Here is a 24,369-nt window from a genome sequence, read left to right on the forward strand (position 1 = left end):
CATTGACATCCGTACCTTCTACCTGGACGGGGTTTGTTAAGTCCTCCCCCCCGGTACCTGTGAGTGTGATGCTATTTGGAAGTAGGGTCTCTGAAGATGTAATCAGGATGCACGTAAAGAGGAGGTCAAACTGGGTTGGGGGGTTCCTAAATCCAACCACTGGTGTCCTTATATGGGAGACACAGAGACACGCAGAGAGGAAGGGCTGTGTGAAGACAGAGGCAGAGGTTGGACTGACGTGTCTATAAGCCAAGGGTCACTGAGGCCTGACGGCAACACGGGAAGCTGGGGGAGGGGCAAGGCACAGCCCCCCCCCCCCCCCCCCCCGTCCCCAAGGAGCCTCCAGGAGGACCAGTCTACTGGCGCCTTGGTCTATGGTCTTTTCTTAGAGCAGCGTCGGGTAAGCATCACTTTGCCAGGTATCCCCCTGAGATGAGGTGTTCTCTGGGACCCCTCCAACAAGTGGGACGTGAGACAGGGACACACGGTTCCCAGGTGGTTCGCTCGTAACGACCGCAAACCCGCGTCAGGTCCTACGCCTTCCCGTCAGGGCCCTGATCTTGGCATAGGAGATCGGCAAGGCCCCTTGTCATTCTTCTCTGGGATCTGTCACCCTTATGATTGCATCTTGGGCCCAATTTTCTGCACCATCTGCCCTCTGGCTGGAGGCAGCAGGGCTCCTTGAGATGCGTGGGCCTCCTGGCTTTCACAGCTCGCCGCACTTGGCTCGGAATCCGTAACGGTGAGGGCTCTGAGGGCCGGTGATCACCACCCCACACCCCACCGGCGGGCGCCCTCTCGGTCACCATACTAGTGAGTGGCCCAGCCGCACGCACATGGCCAGTACCTGACGGCGGAGTCGGCTACAGGAGCTCCCGTGCACGTGGCCGCCCGACAGGGGATCCGGGAGGTCGCTGGGAGCCAGTGGGGAGAGGTGGAAAGGAGGAAAAAGCAGGTGGGGTCCGTGTTCCTGAGCTGGCTGCTTGCGGGGCAGCTCACGTGCATGGGTGCGTGGTCCGCACCTCCCTGGAGACCCTCTGAGGAGCCACATGGAACCATCTTTCAAGGATCAGCCAATTCTCATGCCCCAGTGGTTGACAATTGCCCCCAAGGGCGGTAACTTCCCACCCTTTCGGGCTGCCCTGGGCTGACCATGTCTGAGAAAGTCCTGGGGCAGCACAGTGGGTGGCAAGGAGAGCACTGGGGACAGGATCCTGCCGGTGTGCTTGAGGACCGTCTACCCCGCTGCTCTGAAATTAGAGGTGAGCCCAGGGCACCGAAAGCACCTACGACCAAGAAGTTAGGGATTTTCAGTGTAACAGATGTAGCCGTTGCTGGGGGGAGGGCAGGTAAATGTGCATCTCTCTCTCTCCTGGCTTTCTGAGTACGACTTCCCCTTGGTCGAGAAGTCCTAGTTGTTAGGAGCGTGGGCTCGGGGCGACCTGATAGCACTTCCCGTCTGCATAACCTTGGGCAAGTTATTTAACATCCCAGGGCCTCAACATCCTCATCTGTAAAATGGGATAATGACGGTATAGGACTGTCGTGAGGAGTAACTGGTATCATCATAAATAAAAAGCACTTAGGGCGCCCGGGTGGCTCAGTCTGTTAAACGCTGGGCTTCAGCTCAGGTCACGATCTCACAGTTCATGAGTTCGAGCCCCGCGTCGGGCTCTGTGCTGACGGCTCGGAGCCTGGAGCCTGCTTCGGATTCTGTGTCTCCCTCTCTCTCTGCCCCTCCCCCACTGACATTCTGTCTCTCTTTCTGTCTCAAAAATAAACATTAAAATAAAAAAATAAACACATTATAAATAAACAAATAAATAAAAAAAAATAAAAAGCACTTAGAACACTGCCTGATACTTTGTACCACTTAGTAAATGCGATTATTTTTTATTGGTTGGTCCCAGGCACCCACCCTGCCTGGTTGGGGGGGGGGTGATTCGTTTTGCTAAAGGAGAAATGCAAAGAGAAGGGCAGAGTTAGTATTTGGGTTTCGATATTCAAAACAGGATTTGCAGCAAGAAAATAGCCTCGCGATCCAGCTGTGCCTCGGAAATTTCCCTCTTTAAGCTCCCATTTGGCAGAGGAAGGGCAGTTCTAGGAGACTCAGATTTACTCCTCAGCGTGGCATAGCACAGGCTCCAAGGTCCGCCGTCCTGGGTGTGTGTGTGTGTGTGTGTGTGTGTGTGTGTGTGGTGGTGGGGGGGGGGTAAGGACTGATCCCGAGAAATGGGGAAAGCCTGGGGGGCTGTAGGAAGGAGGCATACAGAGGCTGCAGGAGGAAGGGGGCTCCCACAGGCTCACAGAAGCTGACTGCACATCCAACTCCAAGTTCAGTGACTTCACGCCGTGGAATTTAGTAAACACTATAATCAGGGCCCTGGTTTTCAGACAGCTGGTCTACCAGAATGGCACGTGATGTGTGCCGCACAAGGGGAAGAGACATCCATCAAGGGCATGGCTGCTCCCTCTCTAAACTCAACACAGCTAAGAGGGGGGCATGGAGGGGTCAGACAGCTTGTCCAGCCTGCTCTCCTGAGCCTCTGCGGTACCCGTCCAGGCCGCACTGAGGTTGGGCGGCATGACCCCTGGGACAGAGGCTGGGGCTCCACCTGGGCCAAGGACAACCAGGCAGAGGCTTGCACGAGTCAGTAACCAGCACCTTACGGGAGGGCTGCTGGGCTCAGCCGAGTCAGGAAGCAGCACCCCGATTACTGCTGGGAGACCATTTTCTACGAGTCTTTGTGTTTCTGTACATCTTGTTGGCAAGATGCCAATTGCCTTTTGTTCTGGACTTGTTGAGCCAACAGCTTGGAATTATCTCCCCTCCCGAGAAAGGGCAGGTGTCTCTCTGCCCATTATGAAATATCTGGGTTCTCTGAGCTCAGGGTTCGGTTCTTATAATGGAGCTCCCTGCGTGCCCACCTGGGCCACCCGTGTTCTCCTGTGGGACAGGGGCACGAGCAGACCGATGCCAAGTCACTGACGTCCATGCCACTCTCTGTGCCGTGAGTAATAAGGTCCTTTGTCTCTGAACCAGGACTCTCATGTCTTCTGACGGCCTCTGTGCCACTGAGGGCTCACAGTCCAGAAGATCCCTCAACTGTGGTTGCAGACAGGATGCCCAGCGGGGAGCTGACTGCTCTCACTCTGCAGGCCCCGGGCCAGTCACTGCACAGCAGGCCCAGCCAGGGTCTCGGGGCCCCTTCAGGCCACTGCCGTGAGCGAGCATCGGCCCTTCCCGCCACACGCAGACGCATCTCTGTGGGGGGAGGCGAGTGTGAAGAGAGGAGGGACACTGGGCAGGACTGAAGAGGCTGAATGCATCAACGGTTCCCATGAAAGCTTTAGGTGTTTTTTCCTGCTGCCGAGTGGACGGGGCTCTCGAGGAAGGCGGGACGGGGGCAAAAGTACCAAAGCAACGTGCTCTTCCCCGCCAGGTTGTTGAACGCCCTCTGCGAAGTCTCCCGGAAGGGGCTGAGAGCTGCCCCAGGCCGCCAGAGCAGAGGGGGCGCCCCTGGGGCTGCCCGGGACCCCGCGGCACCAGCTGTGCCCCTTGGGTGCCGAGACGTCCTCGGGCGAACAGAACCACGGTGACAACCTGCCCTTTCCCGAGAGCTGAGCCAGGAGCCAGTGCTGTGCCTTCCGTGGTCGTCCCCTCCCACCTACAGAGTCCCCACGTCCCAGGAGAAGAACCTGAGGCCCAGCCAGGCAAGAAAGAGCTCCAGACCACGTGGTGGGAAGGATCCCAGCTGCTGCGGGCATCCGTGTCCCCGTGTCCTGAGAGTCTCCCAGGCCGGTGCCTCCTGCCCTCCTGAGCCAGGTCACCTGGCTCCACCCTAAAAGGGCCTCCCCCCTGCATGTACCACTCCATTTGGAAACACCTGATGGCCGGTCCTCCCAGGGGGTCCCGGATGCACAAGCATCTGGATGGGGCGGCCGTGGGCTTCACGTCCTTAGCCTGGGATGCCCCACTTTTCCCCAGGTGCCAAGGACACCGACACCCCCAGCACAGCCCTGGGGCAGCTTGAAGACCCAGCTGCAGACCCAGGAACCGTCAGGCACATGGGCTGGCTTCATCTGGGGGCTGGTGCCCTCAGTCAGCCTTGAAGGCACGTCTCTCGGGGCTCCCCTGAGGCACTGGGACGAGGAGGTAGACAGATGTGCTCGGAGGCACCGGGGACCTTCTGTGGACGCCTGCCAGGTGCTGCAGCCCTCAAAGCCTTAGCCCTTCCCCAAGCGGCCGTCGCAGGAATTCAGTGGGGTCCTGTCCTGAGAGCAGTTTCTCAACTCTCCAGCTGTCCTGCCGGGGAGGGGTCGCTGGGGGGTGATGGGAATTGTCAGGGCTGCGCGTTGCCTCTGGGGATGGCAGCTCGGGCCCGGCCCATAGGAAGCTGCTGACCCCGGGTGACAAGGTCCCAGGGAGTCTTTTCCCCGCACGGGGACGCTGGGGTGCTTTCCTATGAGGGTGGCACCTGCCCACAGCCATCTGGGGCCACGGGCAGGGGTCCTGCCTCCTCCTGTCCTGGCAAAGCCACCCCGCCTGCGTGAGCGTGAGCCCACGTGTGCCACGTTAGATCTCAAAGGTCACGCGGGGCCTGCGGTGGGGCCTGCGGTGGACTTTGCCTCGGCTCCACAGCGGGCCACGTCACCTGTCACCCTCGACCCTGCAGCCATCAGACTGTACCTGCAGCTCCCTCTTGACAGTGCATTTCCAGAAGTGGAGCGTTGACACCCAAAGACGCAGACACCTTTAAGGCCCCGGATGCATATCGTCACCTTGCCTTCTAGAAGGCGGTCCCAGCTGCACCTCCCTGGGTCGGGGTGCGTGAGGACCTCCTCCCAATCCCTTCCCAGGACGGGGTTACCGGGTGCCTGACCGCGGAGCGGTCTGTAAACGATGTAGGCTTTGGGGCCCGCCTGGGGGGCCACCAGCTCAGGCTCTGAATAAAAGGCAAAGAAAGCCGGGGAGGGCGAGCTCAGCAAGGGGGAGGCACCAGGGCGCAGTGGGTCCCCTGACACCTGGCCGGACGCGGACAGCCCCCCCCACCCCCGGGGGTGAGCTCAGCTCCCCACGCAAAGACACGCAGGGGCTCAGCCAAGCAGCTGGGGACCTGTCTCACTCTGCCACTGTGTCTCCCTGTGATGTTTCTAGTTAACTATGGTTTTCTTGTGGCTAAAATAGCACCCGCTGGCAGCCCCCACGGAGTGGCATTGCCATGGTGACCGCGGGTTTTGCGTGCTGCCTCCTCAGATGCGTGTCAGGCTTGTTTTGGGTGTTAAATATAATCCCAGGCAGCTGAGGGGATCGAAAGCGGGACAGACTCCATCTCCCAGGCTGGGAAGTATCTCTCCCTCGTGATGCCCTGGCCCTGCTTGTCTTGGGCGCCAAGGAGAGGGGCTCCACTCTGTGGACACATCCAGCTGGAAGACAGAGATGTGCAGGGCGTCCCCACCGGCCCCGGCAATCCCGGCCCTGCAACCCTGGACAAAGCGCTGGGCCACCCAGACCCTCGGTGTCCTCGTTCAGAAAACGGGCCTATGAAACCCACAGCCTAGGGGTCCGCCAAGGGGCAGGGTGCAGACCCTGCAGGTGCCGGTGCCTCGCTGTCCTCGCTTGTACGATGGGACGACAACTGCAGGGCGCGTGAGAGTTGCTGAATGCGGGAAGCCGCTGGCACAGCAGGATCCAACCCTTCCGGGCGTCGGTGTCCCGGGTGGCGGTTTTGCCCTGCAGCCCCCCACCCAGCAAGCCACCCTTCCTTGCGTGCACGCAGGAACACCCGTGGCGCACAAAGGCGCACGTGCAGCACGCACAGGGACCCCACGCAGAACACACAGACACGCGCACGTGCACAGGCAGGCCTTATCCACCGGGGTCCGGTCGGTGGTTTCCAACAGAGACCAGTTAACGGGCGATTAAGCTTGGCCAGTGACCGCAGGCAGGAGGCAGGACTGGTACCCGTGGGCTGAGGGGCCGCCTCTCCCCAGGCCGGAGTCGGGCCAAGTCCCCGGCGGGGGGCTGGGGGCCCAGGAGGCGCACCGCCCACGCGGCCACCCACCGGGGCCCGAGCCGCGCGCGCGCGCGCGCGGGGCCCCGCCTCCGGCCGCGTCCCTCCGGCGCCCTCTGCTGGGAGAGAGGGAGGACGGCGGCTCCCGGAGCCAGGCACCTGCCGCGCACAGGCTGGCCCCGCTGTGATGAATGACCCCGCCCAAATGTCAGCAGTGCCCAGGGCGACAGACCCTCACCCTTGTCCTGAAGGAATGGCATCTAGGCCCCCAAGTAGGGAAGGGGGAATTTGGAGCAGAGAGGCAACCAATTGGCCACCGGCACATAGATGCACACGGATGCCCACAGACACAGATGTACGGGAAGCATCTGTAGGGACACACACGCGACGCGGACGCCGAATGCGAATGATCACACAATACACACGGACACACCGACACACACGCGGGCCGAGAAGCCCACGGAGACGAAGACATCCCTCTCCCTCTCCCTCTGGGCAGGGCCTTGCCCAGTGAATGGAGCAGCCTTTTCTGGAAGCTCCCAGGGCCCTGTCGCTGGCTCCCCACCCTCCTTGCTGTGGCCCTCGAGGCCCCTCAGGGTCAGCTCCAGCAGCTTCTGCAGCCGCGCCTCCACAGCCTCCGGCCCACCCTGCTCCCTGGGGCCACAGAGCCTTTGCACAGGCTGCCCGACCTGCCTCTCCTGCGATCCTTCTCCACCACACACATGGTCATCCCGGTGACAGGCTTTCTTCCAGAGATCTGGTCAAACCTGCCTCTCTCCAACAGACTGCCATGTCTGTGTGACCAATGGCCGTGGCCAGTCTCCCCACCGGCTTGCAGGTTCACGGGGAGCAGCCATGTCTGGCCGAATCCCCACCGTATCCAGGCACCCGGCGGGCCCTTGGCCAACATCCGTTGAACAAATTAATGAGCGAGTGGAGTGAATGTTGTCTCTTGAGCCAGTTTTTCCAAATCCCATGATCCATGACAAAGGAAGGAAACACCTGCTGTCCATTCCTCCCTCAGCCATGCGCCCAGCAAACGTCCTGTCCCTCCCGCAGCAGGAGTCTCACCTGCTTCCACCCTTCCCCTGAGGCATCCCCGAGTCTTTTGAGAGTCCTCATAGAGAACTTGCATTGAAGATCTGAGGGTGCCCTCGGTGGGGCCTGGCTGGGAGGGGCCTTGACCCAAGGCCTTGCAGCCCTGCTCTGCCCTCCGCCGGGCCTGGTCACCCTCCTCGCCCACCAGCCCCACACTGACCCTGGGGGCCCGGGCGACAAGACAGGGACACCCTCCCAGCTGGGTCTGCTGGGGGGGGGGGGCAGGGGACCAGGGCTCGCCTCCCCTGACACCTTTCTGTGTTGTTGGGGTTGTGTGGCAAACCTCCATCACCTTTGTAATCCGCGTAAAAAGCCCGCACCTTTGTGCGTTTTCATTTTGGAAATAGTAAGTGTTTGTCATCACGAAGGTACGTGAGGTGTTTGCGGGGAGACTTGGGAAACGCAGAAGCTGCTGATAGGCAGCCCCAGGGCCTGTGGCAGGTCGGTCCTTGGGCGTCCACGGCCACCGCCCTGCCCACCCTCCCAAGCTCCCTCGCTTGGTGGGCCAGAGAGGCGGGAACCCTGCCCGGTGACACTGGGAGCAGGACCTGAGGGCCTGGGGGGTCGGCCTGTGCCGGCGGTTCTGAGGGGTCTGCAGCTGTTCATTCATTCACTCGCTCACTCGTTCCCGGATGTGCCAGAGACACCGTGGGGGTGCGGCAGCGGCCTCTGCTGACCGGGTCCAACCCCCGCCACGTGTGGAGTGGGGACTGGTTGGGGAATCTGGGAACAAACACCTCGTGCCCGTTGCCGGGGCCCAGGGCCTGCGGCACCACCCGCCTGCTTGGTCAGGGCCACGCGCTCTGTCCTTGAGGCCCTAACTGCCGGGCGGGGGGCGGGGGGCACCCTCTGGGGGCTGTCCACTGGCGGGGGGGCAGGTGGGGCCCGATGTTTTGAGGAGCTGTTTGCCGGGAAGGACGCCAAAGCCCCCCACGCTCAGGTGAGGCCCTCAGGGAGGTTTTCCGGGCCCTGCAGATGACCCGTGTGCCCTCACCCCGGCCTGGGGCAGGAGGTGGCGAGACCCAGGGGTGGAAACCTCCCCAGCCCTCCTCCTGGAGTAGGCCTCTCCTCCTCTCCCAGCCCTGCTGGAGACCAGAGACCCCACCCTCCAACACCCCCCGACCTGGCCCCCAAGCTCCGAAGCTTCAGGCCCTTCTCCGGACTTCCCTCCCCGAGATTGAGGCCCCGGGGGTGCTGCAGTGACCTGGGTGCCAGCCTCCAGGAGAGAGGTTCACATGTCAGCTGAGATCTGTAGGGAAGGCCAGGGCACAAAGGGGCACCAGGACCCTAAAGGCTTCTACCCCAGCAAGGGCTTCCTGGTTACAAAGGGCTGTGGGGCCACACTTGGGCTGCTGGTGTGCACGGGGTCGGACATCTGCCGGCCCGTCCTGCCCGCAGTGGGGGGTGGGGATCAAGGCCTGGGTTCGCTGCCTCCTTCTCTGCCTTTGAGGGAGGCAATCAGAGCGCCAGGGAGGTGTGGCGGGGTCTCGGGGGACCCCCTCCGCCGGAGACGGCCTGTGCCCACCGAGGTGCAACCTCGCTCTTCTCCACTGCCCGAGGTCATGTCCAGGCTGGGCTCTGGACGGCTGCCCGGGGGCTGACTGAGGGGCCCGACTCAGGGACAGCTGCGTCCCACACACTCGTCTCCTGGGTGCTGCTTAGGTGGCAGATTCCCGCTCGTCCCCATGAGCACCATGCTGCTCCCCTGACATGACAAACCCTTGTACCCCTTTCCCCTTCATGTGTGGCGGACCGCCACAGACCTCTGTGTGCCCGTGCTGGGGCTGTGGAGGAACCACCCTATCGGGTTGGGGCGGGGGGAGTAATACAGGCATCAGGGATATTAGGTGGAGACTCAAAGGAAGTGTGGGTCTGGGCGAAGGTGCTTCTGGGAGACGGAACAGCAGGTGCAAAGGCCCTGAGGCAAGAGGCAGTAAAGTGACCAGGTATTGGAGGGGATGAAGTTGGTGGGAGACGAAGACAGAAAAGAATGGGGTCCCAGATCCTGGAGGGCCTGGAGGGCCTATGGTCTTTTCCTGAGAGCAGTGGGAATCCCTGGGGGTTTTGAACACCAGCTAGGTGGACACGGACTGACTTATGTTTTAAGGAAACTGGAGGCTGCTGCAAAAATTCCCGCACAGAGGATGTGGCTTGGACCAGGTGGTAGCAGTGGAGGTGATGGGCTGTGGTAGGAATCTGCAACCACATTGAAGGTCAGGCCTCCAGGGTTTGCAGATGGAGGGGTGCGGCTATAAGAGGGAAAGGAGGTTTTTGAGCTGAGCACCTGGAGAGATGGGGCCGGCACTGACTGCACGAGGAAGAGCGTGGCCGAGGGAGGTTTGCTGGAAATGAGAAGCGGGGCGGGGGAGCCTTTAAGAGACCAGGAGGAAGCAGCAGGGGAGAAGGCAGAGGGCAGCATCCTAGGGCAAGAGCTTCTCAGAGGGGCCAGACCATGTATTTAAAACACAGGAGGTGGTAAGGACACTGGGGGGCTGGGGGGGGGGGACCGGATGCTGAAGAGAAAGTGACAAGAGAGAAAGTGGAGCTGAGGGCTGCGGGCCTCCTGGAAGTTATGCTGTAAAGGGAAATGGGCAGGGGCAGGTGCCCCAACCTTTTGTTTTTCCAGAAGGGAGAGTTCACAGCATCTTAGGTACGTGAGAGGTGAGCCTCCAACAGGTTTCTCTGAGCCCACGTCTAGGCAGAATATGGGGTCCGTGACCATAAAGACTGTTCACCTTGTTCTCCAGGCTCACCTGCGAGCAGGGTACCAAGGACGTGTCAGCGCGTGTCTGAGGAATGAGCCTGAGCAAGAGAAGCCCTTACAATTGTCCGAGTGGGGAGTGAAGGCTTGGGGGTCAGGGGTTGCCAGCGGGGGTGGGGGGGGGGGAGGAAGGCAACAGGGGGCTGGCTCAGAGAGGAGGGGGTTTGGCAGGGGTGAGGGGACAGCAGACCTGAGTCTGGGGTGCCCACCCGGTGCCCGGGTGAGTTTCTACAAACAGCAGATTTAGGCCCTGTGGATGCGACCGGTAAGGGATGGGGCCCGGGAGGCCGCCCCTGAGGGGTGTGGGCCGCGCCCAGCGCAGGCTCTCCAGACCAAACGCCACGGGGTTATTAAGACCCAGAGAGGTTGTGGATTCAGACATGAAGGTCATGGGCGACGTGGCCAAATGCAGTGTCCCTGTCCTGGGCGGAGGCGTGAGCTGGAACCGAGGGAATCGCCAGCTAGTGTAGACGAGACTCCTGGCAATAGGGTCACGGACCCGCAAGGGGAGGAGGGCAGCCGGGGCCGGGAGAGCCAGCGAGCCGGACGCTCCCCGTGACGCTGGCCGGGGCCTCTGCTCCCGCCCCTCGAGTCACCGGCGGCTCCTTCCCACCGTCCCCTGGCCCAGCGGCTCTCGGACTCGCGCTCGCCTCCGAATTACCCGGGGCTTGTCCGCACAGACTGCAGGAGTTTCGATTCTGCGAGTCTGGGCGGGGGCGCCCAAGACAGCTTGCGTTTCCAACAGGTCCCCGGGGCGCTGCAGCGCAGGGGCCCCGCCTGGGCAGCGCGGCCCCTGGAGCCCACTTCGCGGAGGGGCCGGCGCTCGGGGCCCGCGGGGCGCCGCCTCCGGTTGCCGGGCAGAGCCAGGCCGCGCGCGCCTCCATTGGCCGCAGGTGGGCCGCGCCCCGCCCGACAGGTAGTCCGCCCCGCGCGGAGCCATTGGGTCGCGGCCGCCGGGACCCCCGGGGATTGGCCCAGGTGGCGGCCCCGCCTCGCCCTCATTGGCCGCAGGTGCCACCGCCCCCGCCCCGGGACCGCCCGTCCCGCCGATTGGCCGCCCGCCGGGCCTCGGGTCGGCCATGTTCCGACCCCCCCTCCTCCCCCCGCCCCGGGCCTGACGCCGGGACTCCGTGCGCACACCTCGCGCGCCCCCGCCGGCCGTGCCCCCGTCCCGCCCAGCCCGCCCCCCAAGTTCCGCGGAGTTGGCCGGACTCGCGCCCCGGGATCCCGGCGCCGCGCGCGCGCGCGCCCTTCCGCGTTCCACCGCGGGCCCCACCTGGCGCCCCGGCCGGCCGCTGGGTCCCCGCGCCATGGCCCGAGCGCCCGGGGCGCGGCGCTGACGGCGGCCGGGGAGCGCGCCATGCCCAGCAGGACCGGCCCCAAGATGGACGGGAGCGGCTGCCGAGTCCGCCTGAAGGCGCACTCCAGCGGGTGAGCGCGCGACGCCCGACGGCGGGGACCGGCCCGGACCGGGGGGCAGAGCCAGGCGCGGGGACCGGCCCGGACCGGGGGGCAGAGCCAGGCGCGGGGACCGGCCCGGACCGGGGGGCAGAGCCAGGCGCGGGGACCGGCCCGCACCGCGCCCGCCGTCGGGGGCCGTGTCGCTGCGGCGCGGGAGGGAGGGGACGGCGAAGGCCCTCGGGGCGCAGGGGTGCCGGGGAGGTCCTGACGCGCCCTTGCCGAGAGGCGGCCGTGGACGGGACGGGCGCTCCAGGCGCCCTTGGACGTCGCTCGCGGGAAAGGTCGCGGGGTCCTCTGGCGCCGAGGATGGGGCGCTGCGGGCTCCGGCGGCCGCTCGCATCCCTTCTCCGCTTGCACTCGCCCCGAGGACTTTGCGGCGCGGGAGGCGGCCCCCGGCCCCGCACTGACATATTCCCGCCACAGCTGGTTGGACATCAAGGCCACAAACCTGTAAAGACTAAAGTTTTCGTCAAGTTGTGAAAACTCCTGGTTGAGTTGTAAGAATCAGGGTTTCCTAAACTTTCCCCAATTTAGCCGGCCGGAGTTCTAAGAAAAGTTTAATGACCCAGGTCCTGGGTGCAGGACGCAGGTTAGGGGCAGTGAGCAGCCCGTGGTTGCGCGAATTGGGGCGTGGTGGGGGTTCCCGTAAGTCTCCGGGAGCGGTTCTGTTGGGACCGGATCTTTCGGACACCGATCAGCTCTGCGTCCGCGCGCGTCGCCCTGGGCTCCGCCTGTTCGCTGTAAAACGGGGCGAACGGGCTCTTCACAGAGGTCAGAGGCCGGGAGCGCCCGGTACGGCTCGGGTAGCGCCCCACACCCAGCAGCCGCGGGGCAGGGCTGCGTGGGGGGGGGGGGGCGGGGACGGTGCCCAGAGGCCAGATCCTGCCTCTGCCCCGGGAGCGCTGTAGACGAGGCTGGCGGGAAAGCTTCCTTACATCCGTGTTGGTCTCCAGGGGCCCTGAAATCGGACCCGGCTGTCCGAGGGTCACCGGTACCGGCGCTGGGAGGGGAGCGCATCGCTAGCCTGGCGCGTGAATTTGGCCGTCTTGGCCATAGTGGCTTGCCACGGGCGCATCTCAAAGGTTAGGGTTAGAGTTAGGGTGCATAGTCCCAGCTGAGGAGGGGCTTGCGGCTCTTGAGCTCGTGAGGGCACCTTGTTTGGGGTGTGGGGTCAGACCTCTCCTGTCCTTTCTGCCATCCTCAGCTGGGTTGCCTGGGAGCAGGGTATGTGTGGGACAGTTGGTGACAGGGCTCCAGGGAGGAATGATTTCTGGGGAAGGATGGCCAGTCCACCTGAAGAGGTCCAGGAATCCTGTTTCTGGCCTGGAAGGGTGGTCTGTCCATTAAAACTAGTTCTGAGGCTGTAACATCCTGGCTTGCTGGTTTTAGTAAACTGTGGAAGGCCTGTCACAACACAGACGCCCTCTTCCCAGCCAGGAATTGTGGGATCGATCAACAGCCACTTTGTGAAAACTCAGAGTGGATCCTCAGCGAAAGGAAGTCCATACCCCAGCAGCCTGGGTGGGTGGGTGGGTGGGGCCTGCCCCCCCCCCCCCAGCCTGCCTCCAGGGTGGGGCACTGAGGGCAGGGATGGAGGCCCTCGAGGAGGGTTCTGGGCAAAGTTGACTGGAGCTCTTGGGGGTTCTGGACTGAGCCACCACTGCCCTCACCCTGCCCCTGACTTTGGCCCCTGGAGAGCGCTTTGGTTACCGCCAGTAATGTGACCTGTTGAGTCTGCTTTCTCTGGGCTGATGTGGCCCACTCGTTCCTCCCATTCCCTACCTCAGCTCCCTCCTCTCCCCTCCCCTCCTCCCCTCCCCTCCCCTCCCCTCCCCTCCCCTCCCCTCCCCTCCCCTCCTCCCCTCCCCTCCCTTCCTCCCCTCCCCTCCCTTCCTCCCCTCCCCTCCCCTCTTCCTTTCCCTCCCCTCCCTTCCTCCCCTCCCCTCTTCCTTTCCCTCCCCTCCTCCCCACCTCTCCCCTCCCCGGCCTTCCCCACCCTCTTCCCCTCTTCCTCCCCCTCCCACACTCTTCCTTTCCCCCTCTGTGGTGCTCCCGGCTGTGCAGACAGTTCCTGCCTAGCCCAGCTCCTCACCCCACCCGCGCCTGCCCCGTGTGTCTCCCAGGGCACTTGGGAGGCATAGTCCTCAGAATGCAGCAAGGATGCATTCTGGAAAGCACCCACCAAGGTCAGCGCTCACTTATCCAAACGGCAGGGGTCCAAGTGGAGCTCTGTCCCCGATGGGACTGTGCTGCCACCTTGCTGGCAGATTGTTTGGGGCAGAGGTCAGACACATCGAAGACGCCATTCTTAAAAATAGGGGGCCCCCAGCTTGGCCTTGGAAGATGTGCTGTGACTGGGGTCTCAGCAGGGTCCGGCAGCACCTGTGTCATGAGGAGATTCCCAGGTGATGTGGACCCGAGTCGGACGCTATGCTGGGTGGCCTCTCAGCGCCCGCTTTCCTGAGGTCACGGGAACAGCCGTGTGGGTCTTCCCTTTCTCCAGCTCAAGCCTGGGCTGCTGTCCCTGCCGTCAGCTTTGGGGGAAGGTCTGATGAAGCCCGTGGGCTTGAGCTGAACACACTGGGCACACCCCCCACCCCCTCCTTTGATGGGCAAATAACCTGGTCCCTGAGCAAGTGCTTGCCTGGCTCTTCCCGATGCCCCTGCCTCGTTCTTTCCCCCAGTTAGGCAGGTCCCGGTGCAGAATAGATCTTTCTGTGCAAAGGCATTCATGGTAGTAATTAAAGAATAAAACTGGTCAGTGGTTCTGTTGGGGGTCCTGTAATATTTTGTTTGGGAAATTTTTCATTTAATCAACTCAGTTATTAATAAATCAATAGTATTTGATTTAAATGTGCTCCTTGGTGAAACGTGTGCATCCTCTGCCTCAGGGACATCCTGATCACCAGCCTAGACGCGGCGATGACCTTCGAGGAGCTCTGTGAGGAAGTGAGAGAGATGTGCAGTCTCCACCAGGGGCACCCGCTCACCCTCAAGTGGGTCGACAACGAAGGTAGCCCTTGGTCTGTGGTCTGGCAACGACATACCGTAAATCTCCACACGTGTGCTTGTGGGAAGTTAGGTCAGCCCTGCCTCAGGGAGGTTTAAAACTATGGAATTAAGCTGGTTAACAGCCAGCTTCCCTGGGGGGATGCTGGAAGTCATTTCCGGGAAGAGGCTGCCTTCAGGGAAGCTTGGTTTGGGGGCTGGGAAGGGAAGAGAGCCCCCAGGGCAGCGGGGAGAGGGCTGCAGGGGTCTCGCTGCCCCGCCTGGGCCAGCCCTTGCCCTCCTCCCTGTTCTTCCTCTCTCGTGTTCTGGGTTTTCCAGTAGGTGATTTGGAAAGGTGAGCTCTCTTCTGATTTTCCTTTTCTCAGGGAAAGCAGGAGGGTGAGTAGCTAGGGCCCCGCGGTGCACACATCTGAGAAAGCTGGGGGGTGGGGGGCAGCTCCCGGGGTATGGGTTCTATGCATCTCTGTGTTCCTATCCAGGATGGGGGTAGGGAGTCTCTGCTTTCGTCCAGGACTGAGCCAAGAAGAATGTCCTTTATCTTGCCCAACCGAGAGTTAGCACGGTTTTTGCTCTCCAGGTGGCCTTCTCGGGGCTCAGGGTGAACTCACTTCCCTTTGGGGGATCCACCGGTTCTGATGTGGGGCCCTGGTCGGAGCTGATTCCTGGTCTGGCTGGTTCTTGGACTTCCCAGCTCTGCTGTGGGCGGCTGGTCCCGAGCAGAGAGACGTGGCCTTTCCAGACTCGAGTTGGACCCCTTTGCCGTAGGCCTGCGGTGACCTCAGTGATGTCTCTTGCCCCGCCTAGGTGACCCCTGCACTGTGTCCTCCCAGATGGAGCTGGAGGAGGCCTTCCGCCTGGCCTGTCAGCACAGGGACGAAGGGCTCACCATTCACGGTTAGTGGCGGCTGGAGGGGTGGGGTGGTCCCACTGTGGTCTGGCGAGATGGGAGCCCAGCGTCCCCCAGACAGCCTGGGGGACTAGAGGCCATGTGGAGGATCGTGGTTTAAAATGTTGGGATTCCAGAGAGAATTTAAGGATGTCGGATACAGTGCAGCTTGGGTTTGTTTTTTCTCTTATGTTTTATTAACCCAAATAAAAACTGCTGTGGCTGATAGAAAAGCTCCTTCTCACTGGACACAGGAACCTGGGTTCTGGTTGCTGGTCCTCATCGTCCCCATTCCCTGGAGGCCAGCATCTCTGGGCACATCAGAGGCCTGGGCTCGCTCACTGGCCTCCGTCTGTTCCCGTCCCCGGCAAGGAGGGCGGGGGGGAGCCCGGACGGTGCACAGCACCACTGTCTGGGGACAAGAACTTCCCTGTGACTCTCCTGGCTCACAGCGTTCCTCAGCCCAGTAAGCTCAGAGCTGGGTTACGTTGAGTCACGTAAATGTGAGCTGTTATCATTGCAGTATAGCCTCTGTAAATTGGGGGTGTCAGGCTGCCCCCCCAGCACTTTCGGGGTTCTGTAGGGTGTCTGAGCGTGGTTCTGGCAGCTGTGGCCCACCAGCCACGTCTGCGTTCCCTTCTACGCGGGGCGAGCGGGCAGCGACCAGAGCTCAGGACCAGCGGTTTCTGTGGGACCGTCATTGTCCCTGCTACTGGGGTAGTGGGTGGGTACAGGATCGATTCTGAGGCTCTTTATGCAAATGTGGTTTAGAAACTGGAGGTCTCGCCCCGCCCACTTCCTGGCGGTAAACACGCTTAAATTGCTGCCGGGACCGGCTAAGGTGCTTTAAAAAGCCACTTCTATTTTCTAGATTAAGGGAAGGGTTGTTTCAGCTAGGGTTTAATACTTTGTAAGCTTCTGTTTTAATGATCTATTATGGAAGCCCAGGGTATATTTTAAGATACTTCATTTTGATTCCACTTGAGTACGAGGTGGAATCTAACGTGCTTTCCAAAGTCCCTCTGTGAAGGAGGTGTGTGTCCTCCCCTGTCCGTGCTGGCTTACTGCTGCGCACCGGCCGGCTTCCTTGGGCGGCTCTGCCTGAGTCCCCCGACGGCTTTTCGCCCCCAAGTCTTCAGTGGACTTCGAAGTCCCGTAAAAGGGGGCTTGACGTCGGTGTGGTTGGGCTTCCACGGTTGTGCCCCCGTGAGCATCTCCTCAGAGGGGGCTTGCCAGCCACGTGGCCTTTGTGTGCGAAGCCCGACTCGGAGCAGGACCTCCCGCAAGGTGCCCCGAGTGACAGACTGCTCTCTCTCCCTCTGTCCAGTGTTCCCCAGCATCCCCGAGCAGCCAGGCATGCCTTGTCCGGGAGAACACAGTGAGTACCTTTTCCTGTGACTCGTGTTGCGTGTTCTGGCTCGAATTTGTGGCCCGTCGTGTTGGGAATGTGGAGTTGGGTGCCTTGTGTGGCCCGTGGCTTAGGAACATTAATCCTCCTGCAGTGACCTGGGGCAGAGCGCGTGGCTGATGCGGCCTCACGTGGTTGCCGTGGCCCTTGTGCGTGGCTAGCGAGTGCTGCCCTCCCCGCGCTGGCCTGTCCAACGGTGCCGCATGGAAAAGTCCAGGAAAGCCCTGATCTCCCTGAGGACGGAGGGGCCGGGCTGGGGCATCTGCCCCAGCTGCTGCCACGCCCGCACCTGGTCGTTTGCCCCCTCCCCAGGACTTCTCCTCCTGGGGCTGTTGGTAGGGGACGGAGTCCCAGGAGCAGTGGGGCCGGAGGAGAGCTTCTGACCTCGTCCCAGGGGCCATCGGACCCCAAGCAGGCAGAGCACTTCCGTCCTGCCCTGTCCTTGAAGACAGGGCACTCATGTGGGCGTAAATCACTCACCAGCCACCCGGACCCTCCCCCGGCCCGGTGCCCTGCCCTCTGTGTTGTGGCGAGCACCGACCTCCGGGCCAGCCTGGGTGCCTGCGCGTTGGGCTCCCCTCGGCCCCTTCCCAACAGGGGACCCAGGGGCGGGCTCTCTCAGCCTCTTGTCGGGTCCCTTGGTCTGTGCTGAGTTCCTGTGGCCCCCCGGACCCGGTGGAGGTAGCGAGTGGGTTGTGTGCGTGAGCGCTGGGCTTAAAGCACTGGGGCTGAGGATGGACTCGGGGACCCTTCGTGCCGAGGAGAGAGTGGCTGGTGATTGGGGAGTGGCCTTGGGGCTTCCAGAGAGAACTGGGGACCCTGAAGGAGCGGCCAGCACGGCTGTGGAATCCTGGCAGGAGTGGAGCCGGGCGGTCTGACGGGGCCAGAACTGCCGCGGGGCTGGCTGGACACGCTGCCCTGGTGGGTGGGCGGGTGCTGGATGTGGGGGCCGGTTTCGGGGAGAGCGGGAGAAGCTCTAGGGGCTCGTTCCTTCATTCGGTCGTGCCTGTGCCTCCGTGCCCGGCGCTGCACAGGCTGGGTGCGGGCAGCGGGAGCCCCAGGACCTCCCAGCTGGGAGGCAGGCGGCGGCCAGATAAACACCCAAACGCTCAGAGGGGGAGCAGGGGGCAGGGCGGGGTGGGTGAGCCTGCAGCTCGAGAGTTGGAGGCCAGGAAACGCACTGAGGAGGGGGTGGGAGAGGGGCTGGCCCGTGAGCCATGGAGGCCAGAGGGCCCACCTGCCAGCGGGGGCGGGCCCTCCCACACGAGCCTCCCCGCAGAGGGGCACCCAGCCGTCGACGGGAGTTGACCTGGCCTTGTGTGGGCTCAGCCTCTGGAGGGCAGGAGGGTGCGCGGTTTCTGCCCCCAGCGCGGTAGACGTGGGAGTGCCGGGCAGTGGCTGTGTCACTGTGCAGGAATGCAGAGAATGTAGGGAGCTTCTAGAAAGCACTGTCCTTGAGATGCTTCGAGGGGTGGCTCTGGAGCTTTGATGACCACTCAGCCTTGCTGATCGTACCGCCGGCACCTGGAGGCAGCCGGTCCCAGGGAGGGGCTGAGGCTGGCTGACAGGTGCTGTCTCCCCCTGCTCGCGGTTCCCGGCCGCACACACCCTCATCCCTGCACCGGGCACACAGGACAAGGGCTGCCTCACCTGCTGGCCAGGGGTGCGTGAGCAGAACGCCTTCCTCACGCGGGTCTCCTGGGCTCTGGGCTCTTTGAGTGTTGGTCTTCTCCCCAATATTTTGCTCTTTTGGCTTGATTTTAATGCCAAAAAAAAATCCGTTCTGGTCACCGATGGCCACGGTGTGCGGTGAGATTTTGGTGCCTGTGTGGGCACTCACATCCGGTGTTATTGGTCAGCACGCCTGATGCCTGGGGAGCGAGAAGGGTCAGACAGGTGCCAGGTGAGTGGCGCCCCGGAGCTGTGTCGGGACCACGTGAAGAGGGCTGGACGGACTGATGGACGGACGGACGGCAGAAGTGCAGTCCCGCGGTGGCACCTGGGCACGTCCAGCTGGAAGGGCCACCCTGCACCATCTGGCCTGTGTCCACTTTCAGCAAAACACCGTCCAGCACATTCTATTCGGGTTGTTTATCGGAACTTAGTCGTTTTTATAGAGTTTCACAAGATCGTGTAAAGTACACATAAGATAAAATGCACCGTTTTGGCCACTGTGGAGCGAGTGACTCTGTGGCAGTTAGGACATCCAGTATTGTGCCACCTCTCCCTCCCGCCCGTCGGCGGCCACTCCCCATTCCCTGCTCCACCCAGCCCCCCACGGCCACGGCTTGTCGCTCCGGCTCTGGATTTACCTGCTTTGGACTCCCATTGAGTCATGGGAGGTGCACTTTGTCACTGACCTCTGTCCCTTAGCATGACATTTTCCACCTTCATCCCTGTTAATGGTGCGTGTCAAAACCACGTTGCTTCTTTTCCCGGTTTTTCACTGTGGTAAATTACATACAGCGTAAGACTTGCCCTCTTGACCATTTTTTTAAGTTTATTTATTTTGAGAGAGAGTGCATGGGTGTGAGCAGGGGAGGGACAAAGGGAGAAAGAGAATCCCGAGCAGACTCCACGCTGACGTGGGGCTCGATCCCATGAACCATGAGATCATGACCTGAACCGAAATCAGGAGTTGGATGCCCCCCAGGTGCCCCTTGACCATTTCTAAGTGGCTGGTTCGTTGATGTTAATCACGTTCACCCTGTTACGCAACAGTCAGCACCATCCATCTCCCGGGCTCTGGACTCTGGATCTCAGCTCAGGTAGTGATTTCACGGTTCGTGAGTTCGAGCCCCACGTCTGGCTGTGCACTGACAGCAGGGAACCTGCTTGGGATTCTCTCTCTCTCCTTCTCTCTCTGCCCCTCCTCTGCTCGTGCTTGCTCTCTCCCTCTTTCAAAATAAATACACAGACATTAAAAAAAAAACAAATTGAAGCTCTGTTCCCACCGGCACCTCCCCCAGCCCCTGCCACTCTCCGTTCTATGACTTTGGTCGAAGTACCTCACGTAAGTGGAGTCAAACAGGATTTGTCTTTTTGTGACTGGTTTATTTTACGTAGCAGAACGTCCTCAAGGTTCATCCCCATAGCGTATGACCTGTAGCATCACAGGGTTTCCTTGTGTTTCCAAGGCTGAATGATATTCCATCGTATCTATGGACCACGTTTGGTTTATCAGCCACAGGTGGACACTGGGTCGCTTCCTTGCTTCAGCTCTTGTGAACACAGATGTACAAATATCTCTTAGATCTTGCTTTCAATTTTGGCGGGGGGGGGGGGGGTGGTATATACTCAGAAGTGGAGCTGCTGGGGCATACGGTGTCTCTGTTGCCACACTGGTTTCCACACTGGTTTCCACAGCAGCCACACCGGTGTATGTCCCCACCAGCTGTGCACAGGGTCCCAATTTCCCCACATCCTCACCAGCACTTACCAGTTTCCAATTCCTTTTTTTTTTTTTTTTTTTTTTTAATTTTAGTGAGTGAGCGAGTGGGGGAGAGGGGCAGAGGAAGAGAGAGAGAGAATCTTAAGCAGACTCCACACTCAGCACAGAGCCCGGGGCTCCATCCCACGACCCTGGGATCCTAACCTGAGCCGAAATCAAGAGTCAGATGCTCAACCGACTGAGAAGCCCAGGTGCCCCTCCGTTTTTTGAAGCATCCCCATGGGTGTCAGGGGGCCTCTCGTAGTGCCGACCCGCATTTCCCTGAGGGTGAGTGACGCCGAGCATCTTTTCCTGGGCTTCTTGGCCACGCGGTGTGTTCTTTGGAGAATGTCCGTTTGTGTCCTTGGTCCGTTTTTGAGTGCGGTGGTTAATGTTTTTGCTGCTGGGTTTGGGGAGTCCTTTTACGTTCTGGGTTTTAATCCTTCATCAGCTGTATGGTTTGCACATACTTTCTCCCACTCTGTGGGTCGTCTTTCCGCTCTGGATCGTGTCTCTTGATGCACAAAACTGTTAACTTTTCATGAAGTCCAGTCTGCCCGTTTTTGTTGTTTTTGCCTCTGCTTTTGGTATCCCATCCAAGAAACTGTCGACTACAATGTGGTCAAGTTTTATCCTACGTTTTCTTCAAAGAGTTTTATAATTTCAGGCGTTACATTGAGGTCTCTGACGCATTTGGGGTTAATTTTCGTATATGGCGTGAGGTGTAGGGGTCCAGCTTCATTCTTTGGCATGAGGACGTCCAGTGTTCCCAGTGCCTGTTTGTTGAAAAGACCAACTTCTCCCCATTGAATGGCCCTTCTCAAGAGTCACCTGACCGGCGTGGGAGGGTTGGCTTCTGGACTGTCTGTTCTCTTGGACTTCGAAAGCCTGTTTTTATGCCAACATCACGCTGTTTTGGTTACTGTAGTAAGTTTTGAAATCGGGGAGTGTGAGGGCTCCGGCTTTGTTCCTTTGCAAGATGGTTTGGCCGTTCTGGGTCCCTGGAGATGATTTTTAGGATGAGTATTTCTGTTTCTGCAAGAACGTGTCATTGGGATCTTGCTAGGGGTTGCATGGAATCTTTGGTCGGTTTGGGTGGTATTAACGCGACGACAACATGAAGCCTTCCAGCCCGGACACGCGGGATGGTTACTTTTATTGTCTTTACTTGGAGCACGATGTTGTTTGTAGTTTTCAGCGTGCAAGTCTTTGACCTCCTTCGTGGGTTTAGTAAGTACTTTATTCTTAATGCTATTGTGAGATGGAACTGTTTTCTGAATTTCTTTTTTTGGGTTGCTCGTTGCTTGTGTATAAAAATGCAGCCGATTCTGGTGTCGGCTTTGCATCCTGCTATTTTGCTGAATTTGTGTCCTAGTGCCGACAACTTTTTTGTGGAATCCTTAGTGTTTTCTGTGTCATCTGTGAAGAGATCATTTTCCTCTTCCCTTTCCAATGGATGTGCTTTTATTCATTCTTTTTTCTTGCCTGACTGCTCCTGTTAGAACTTCTAGTGTGTGGAAGAGGGGAGCAGGCATCCTTGTCTTGTTCCTGATCTTGGAGGAAATGCTTTCAGTCTTTGAGCACTCAGGGAGATGCTTGCGGGGGATGTTCATATATGGCTTTTACCACGTCCCTTTGTTGCCATAATGAGACTTGTATATGGTCTTTGTCCCCAATTTCTGGCCGAGCTCCTAAGTCCCTCGGAATCTCCTGAGCAAGGCGAGTGTCTTTGTCATTCTTTGTCATGGGAGTGTCATTCTTTAAGAGTACCTTTCGAACACGTTAGAATTTATGCTAATGAGGGGGTTTAGGGTGGGGCCTCTAGATAGCCTCAGGATGGGGCGGTGACCAGAAAGGCCTAGTGACTAGAGCGGTTTACAGTTTTACCCCCTGACCTCTCGGGAGGAGAGAAGGGCTGGAGGTTGAATCAATCCTGCCTCCTTAAAACCCCTTGAGGAGGGTGGGTGGGGGCGGTGTCTGGCGGTGACACGTGGAGATGTGGGGACAGGGGCTTGTCTAGAGAGTGTGGAAGCCCCACGCCCTTCCCCCACACCTTGCCCCGTGGATCTCTTCCGTCCGGCTGTTGCCGAGTTAATCCAGTCACTCCAGCAAATTAATCCCACCTGGGAGGGGTTGAGGGCCTGCGTCATCTGTCGCCATTCGGTCAACAGCACACAGTTGACAGCCTGGATTGGTGACTGGCCTCTGAAGTGGGGAGGCGGCCGTCTCGTAGGCCGAACCCTTCACCTGTGGGACCTGGGGCTGACCAGGTAGAGAGCGTCAGAATTGAGTTCACTGCTTGGCGCTGGGGGGAGAAGACACGCGTGGTGCCTTCCGTTCCTCGTTTGCCGAGGGTTTTGTTGTTGTTGTTTTAAAAGCGAAGTCACTTGGGGGCCTGGGTGGCTCAGTCGGTTAAGCGGTTAAGCGTCTTGGTTTCAGCTCAGGTCATGATGTCACGGGTTCGTGAGTTCTTGCCCCGTGTGGGCTCTGTGCTGGCGGCATGGATCCTGCTTGGGATTCTCTCTCTCTCTCTCTCTCTCTCTCTCTCTCTCTCTCTCTCTCTCCCTCTCTCTCTCTCTCTCTCTCTTTCTCTTTCTCTCTCTCTCTCTCTGCCCCTACCCAGCTCATGCTGTCTCTGTCTCTCTCAAAAATAACTAAACTTAAAAAAATAAGTAAATAAAAGAAGTCACTTTTGTCAAGAGGATATGGAACTACGTTCCATAGAGCTGGGAACTCTAACATGCAGAAATTCAGCAGCTTCACCTGAGGGCTTCTGGCATCTCTAGGCCCAAATAAAAACTGCCTCTTTAGATTGGAAACATCTACAGTGTGCATGTCTACAACGTGAATCTGCCTAAAACCGGGCAACGCCGGGCTTTTCAGGAGCTGCCATCCTAAGCCACCGCCTCCAGTGACTAGAACTCTCCGTGAATCTGACAAAGACTGGAGAGATTTGGTCCTCGGCTGGAAGTCAGGGTGTGTGAAGGGTCCGGAGTGCTCCAGGAGCTTCCTTACATGGTTCCTGACACCTTCCCAGTCCCCGGTGTCCCCACACCCACCATGGACAGCCATGTCTCAGCCAGCAGCTCCCCTGTTCTCCTTCTCTCCGCCTCCCCATCTGCCATATTGTTCTCTCCCTTGTTTGTTGAGTATTTTGACCACGAAAGGATTTTTCTCTTCATGAAATGCCCTTTCTTTGTCAGCGGAGCCGACCGTGTGGTCGTGTGGCTTTTCCCTCCATTCTCTTCCTGTGTATCGCACTGATTGGTCGTTCCCCTGTGGAGCCATTGCCGCGTTCTGGGGCAAATCCCACTTGGTCACGCGCTGTGGTGCTGAGTTCTGTTTCCTTTCGCGTCAGTGATCAGAAGAATACTGGGCTGTAGTTTTCTCTTCCCGTAGTGTCTCTCCCTGGCTTGGTGTCGGGTCACGGCGGCCTCCTAGAATGAGTTCACAGATTTCCCTCCTCTTCAGCGTTTTGGAGAAGTTTGAGAAGGATGGATGTTAGTTCTTTAAATGTTCTGTAGAATTCACCAGTGAAGCTGTCTGGGCCAGGGCCTTCTTTGTCGGGAGATCTTTGATTATTGATTCAATCTCTTTACTGATTGTAGGTCTGTTTATATTTCCTATTTCTTTTTTTTTTAATGTTTATTTTAAAGAGAAATCCTTTTTAAAATTTTATTTATTTATTTATAGAAGCCATGTTTTATTTTATTTTATTTTTTAATTATTTCAATGTTTATTCTCGAGAGAGGGAGAGGGAGAGGGAGAGAGAGAGAGAATGAGTGGGGGAGGGGCAGAGCGAGAGCGAGAGAGAGAGAATCTGAAGCAGGCTCCAGGCTCTGAGCTGTCAGCACAGAGTCTGATGCGGGGCTTGAACTCATGAGCCGTGAGATCTTGACCTGAGCCAAAGTCGGACGCTTAACCGACTGAGCCACCCAGGCGCCCCTTGAGAAATCCTTTTTTTTTTAAATGTTTCTTATTTATTTTTGAGAGACAGAAGACAGAGTATGAGTGGGGAGGGGCAGAGAGAGAGGGAGACACAGAATCAGAAGCAGGCTCCAGGCTCTGAGCTGTCAGCACAGAGCCTGACGCGGGGCTGGAACCCACGAACTGCGAGATTGTGACCTGAGCCAAAGTCGGACGCTCAACCGACCGAGCCACCCAGGAGCCCCAAAAGCTTGTCAATTCTGTTGATCTTTTCAAAGAACCAACTCTTGTTTTCATTGATTTTTTTTTTTTCTATTGTTTCTGTATTTTCCGTTTTGTTGATCTCTGCTCTAATCCTTGTTATTTCCTTCTTCC

The 24,369-nt window shown here is 59.4% G+C and overlaps 1 protein-coding gene across 1 annotated transcript in view; it reads left to right on the forward strand.

Annotated features, from left to right (window-relative positions):
* The first annotated feature begins 11,155 nt into the window (after window positions 1-11,155).
* PRKCZ (protein kinase C zeta) overlaps window positions 11,156-24,369 on the forward strand; it is a 96,009-nt gene continuing 82,795 nt past the window's right edge. Inside the window, exons 1-4 of the mRNA XM_042996387.1 lie at window positions 11,156-11,304; window positions 14,226-14,347; window positions 15,148-15,237; window positions 16,557-16,607. Of these exons, the coding sequence (XP_042852321.1) occupies window positions 11,234-11,304; window positions 14,226-14,347; window positions 15,148-15,237; window positions 16,557-16,607 (334 nt within the window). The 5' untranslated portion in view covers window positions 11,156-11,233. The remainder of the gene's footprint in view (window positions 11,305-14,225; window positions 14,348-15,147; window positions 15,238-16,556; window positions 16,608-24,369) is intronic.

The sequence above is a fragment of the Panthera tigris genome, chromosome C1, assembly GCF_018350195.1.
Source record: "Panthera tigris isolate Pti1 chromosome C1, P.tigris_Pti1_mat1.1, whole genome shotgun sequence".
Classification (NCBI taxonomy): Eukaryota; Metazoa; Chordata; class Mammalia; order Carnivora; family Felidae; genus Panthera; species Panthera tigris.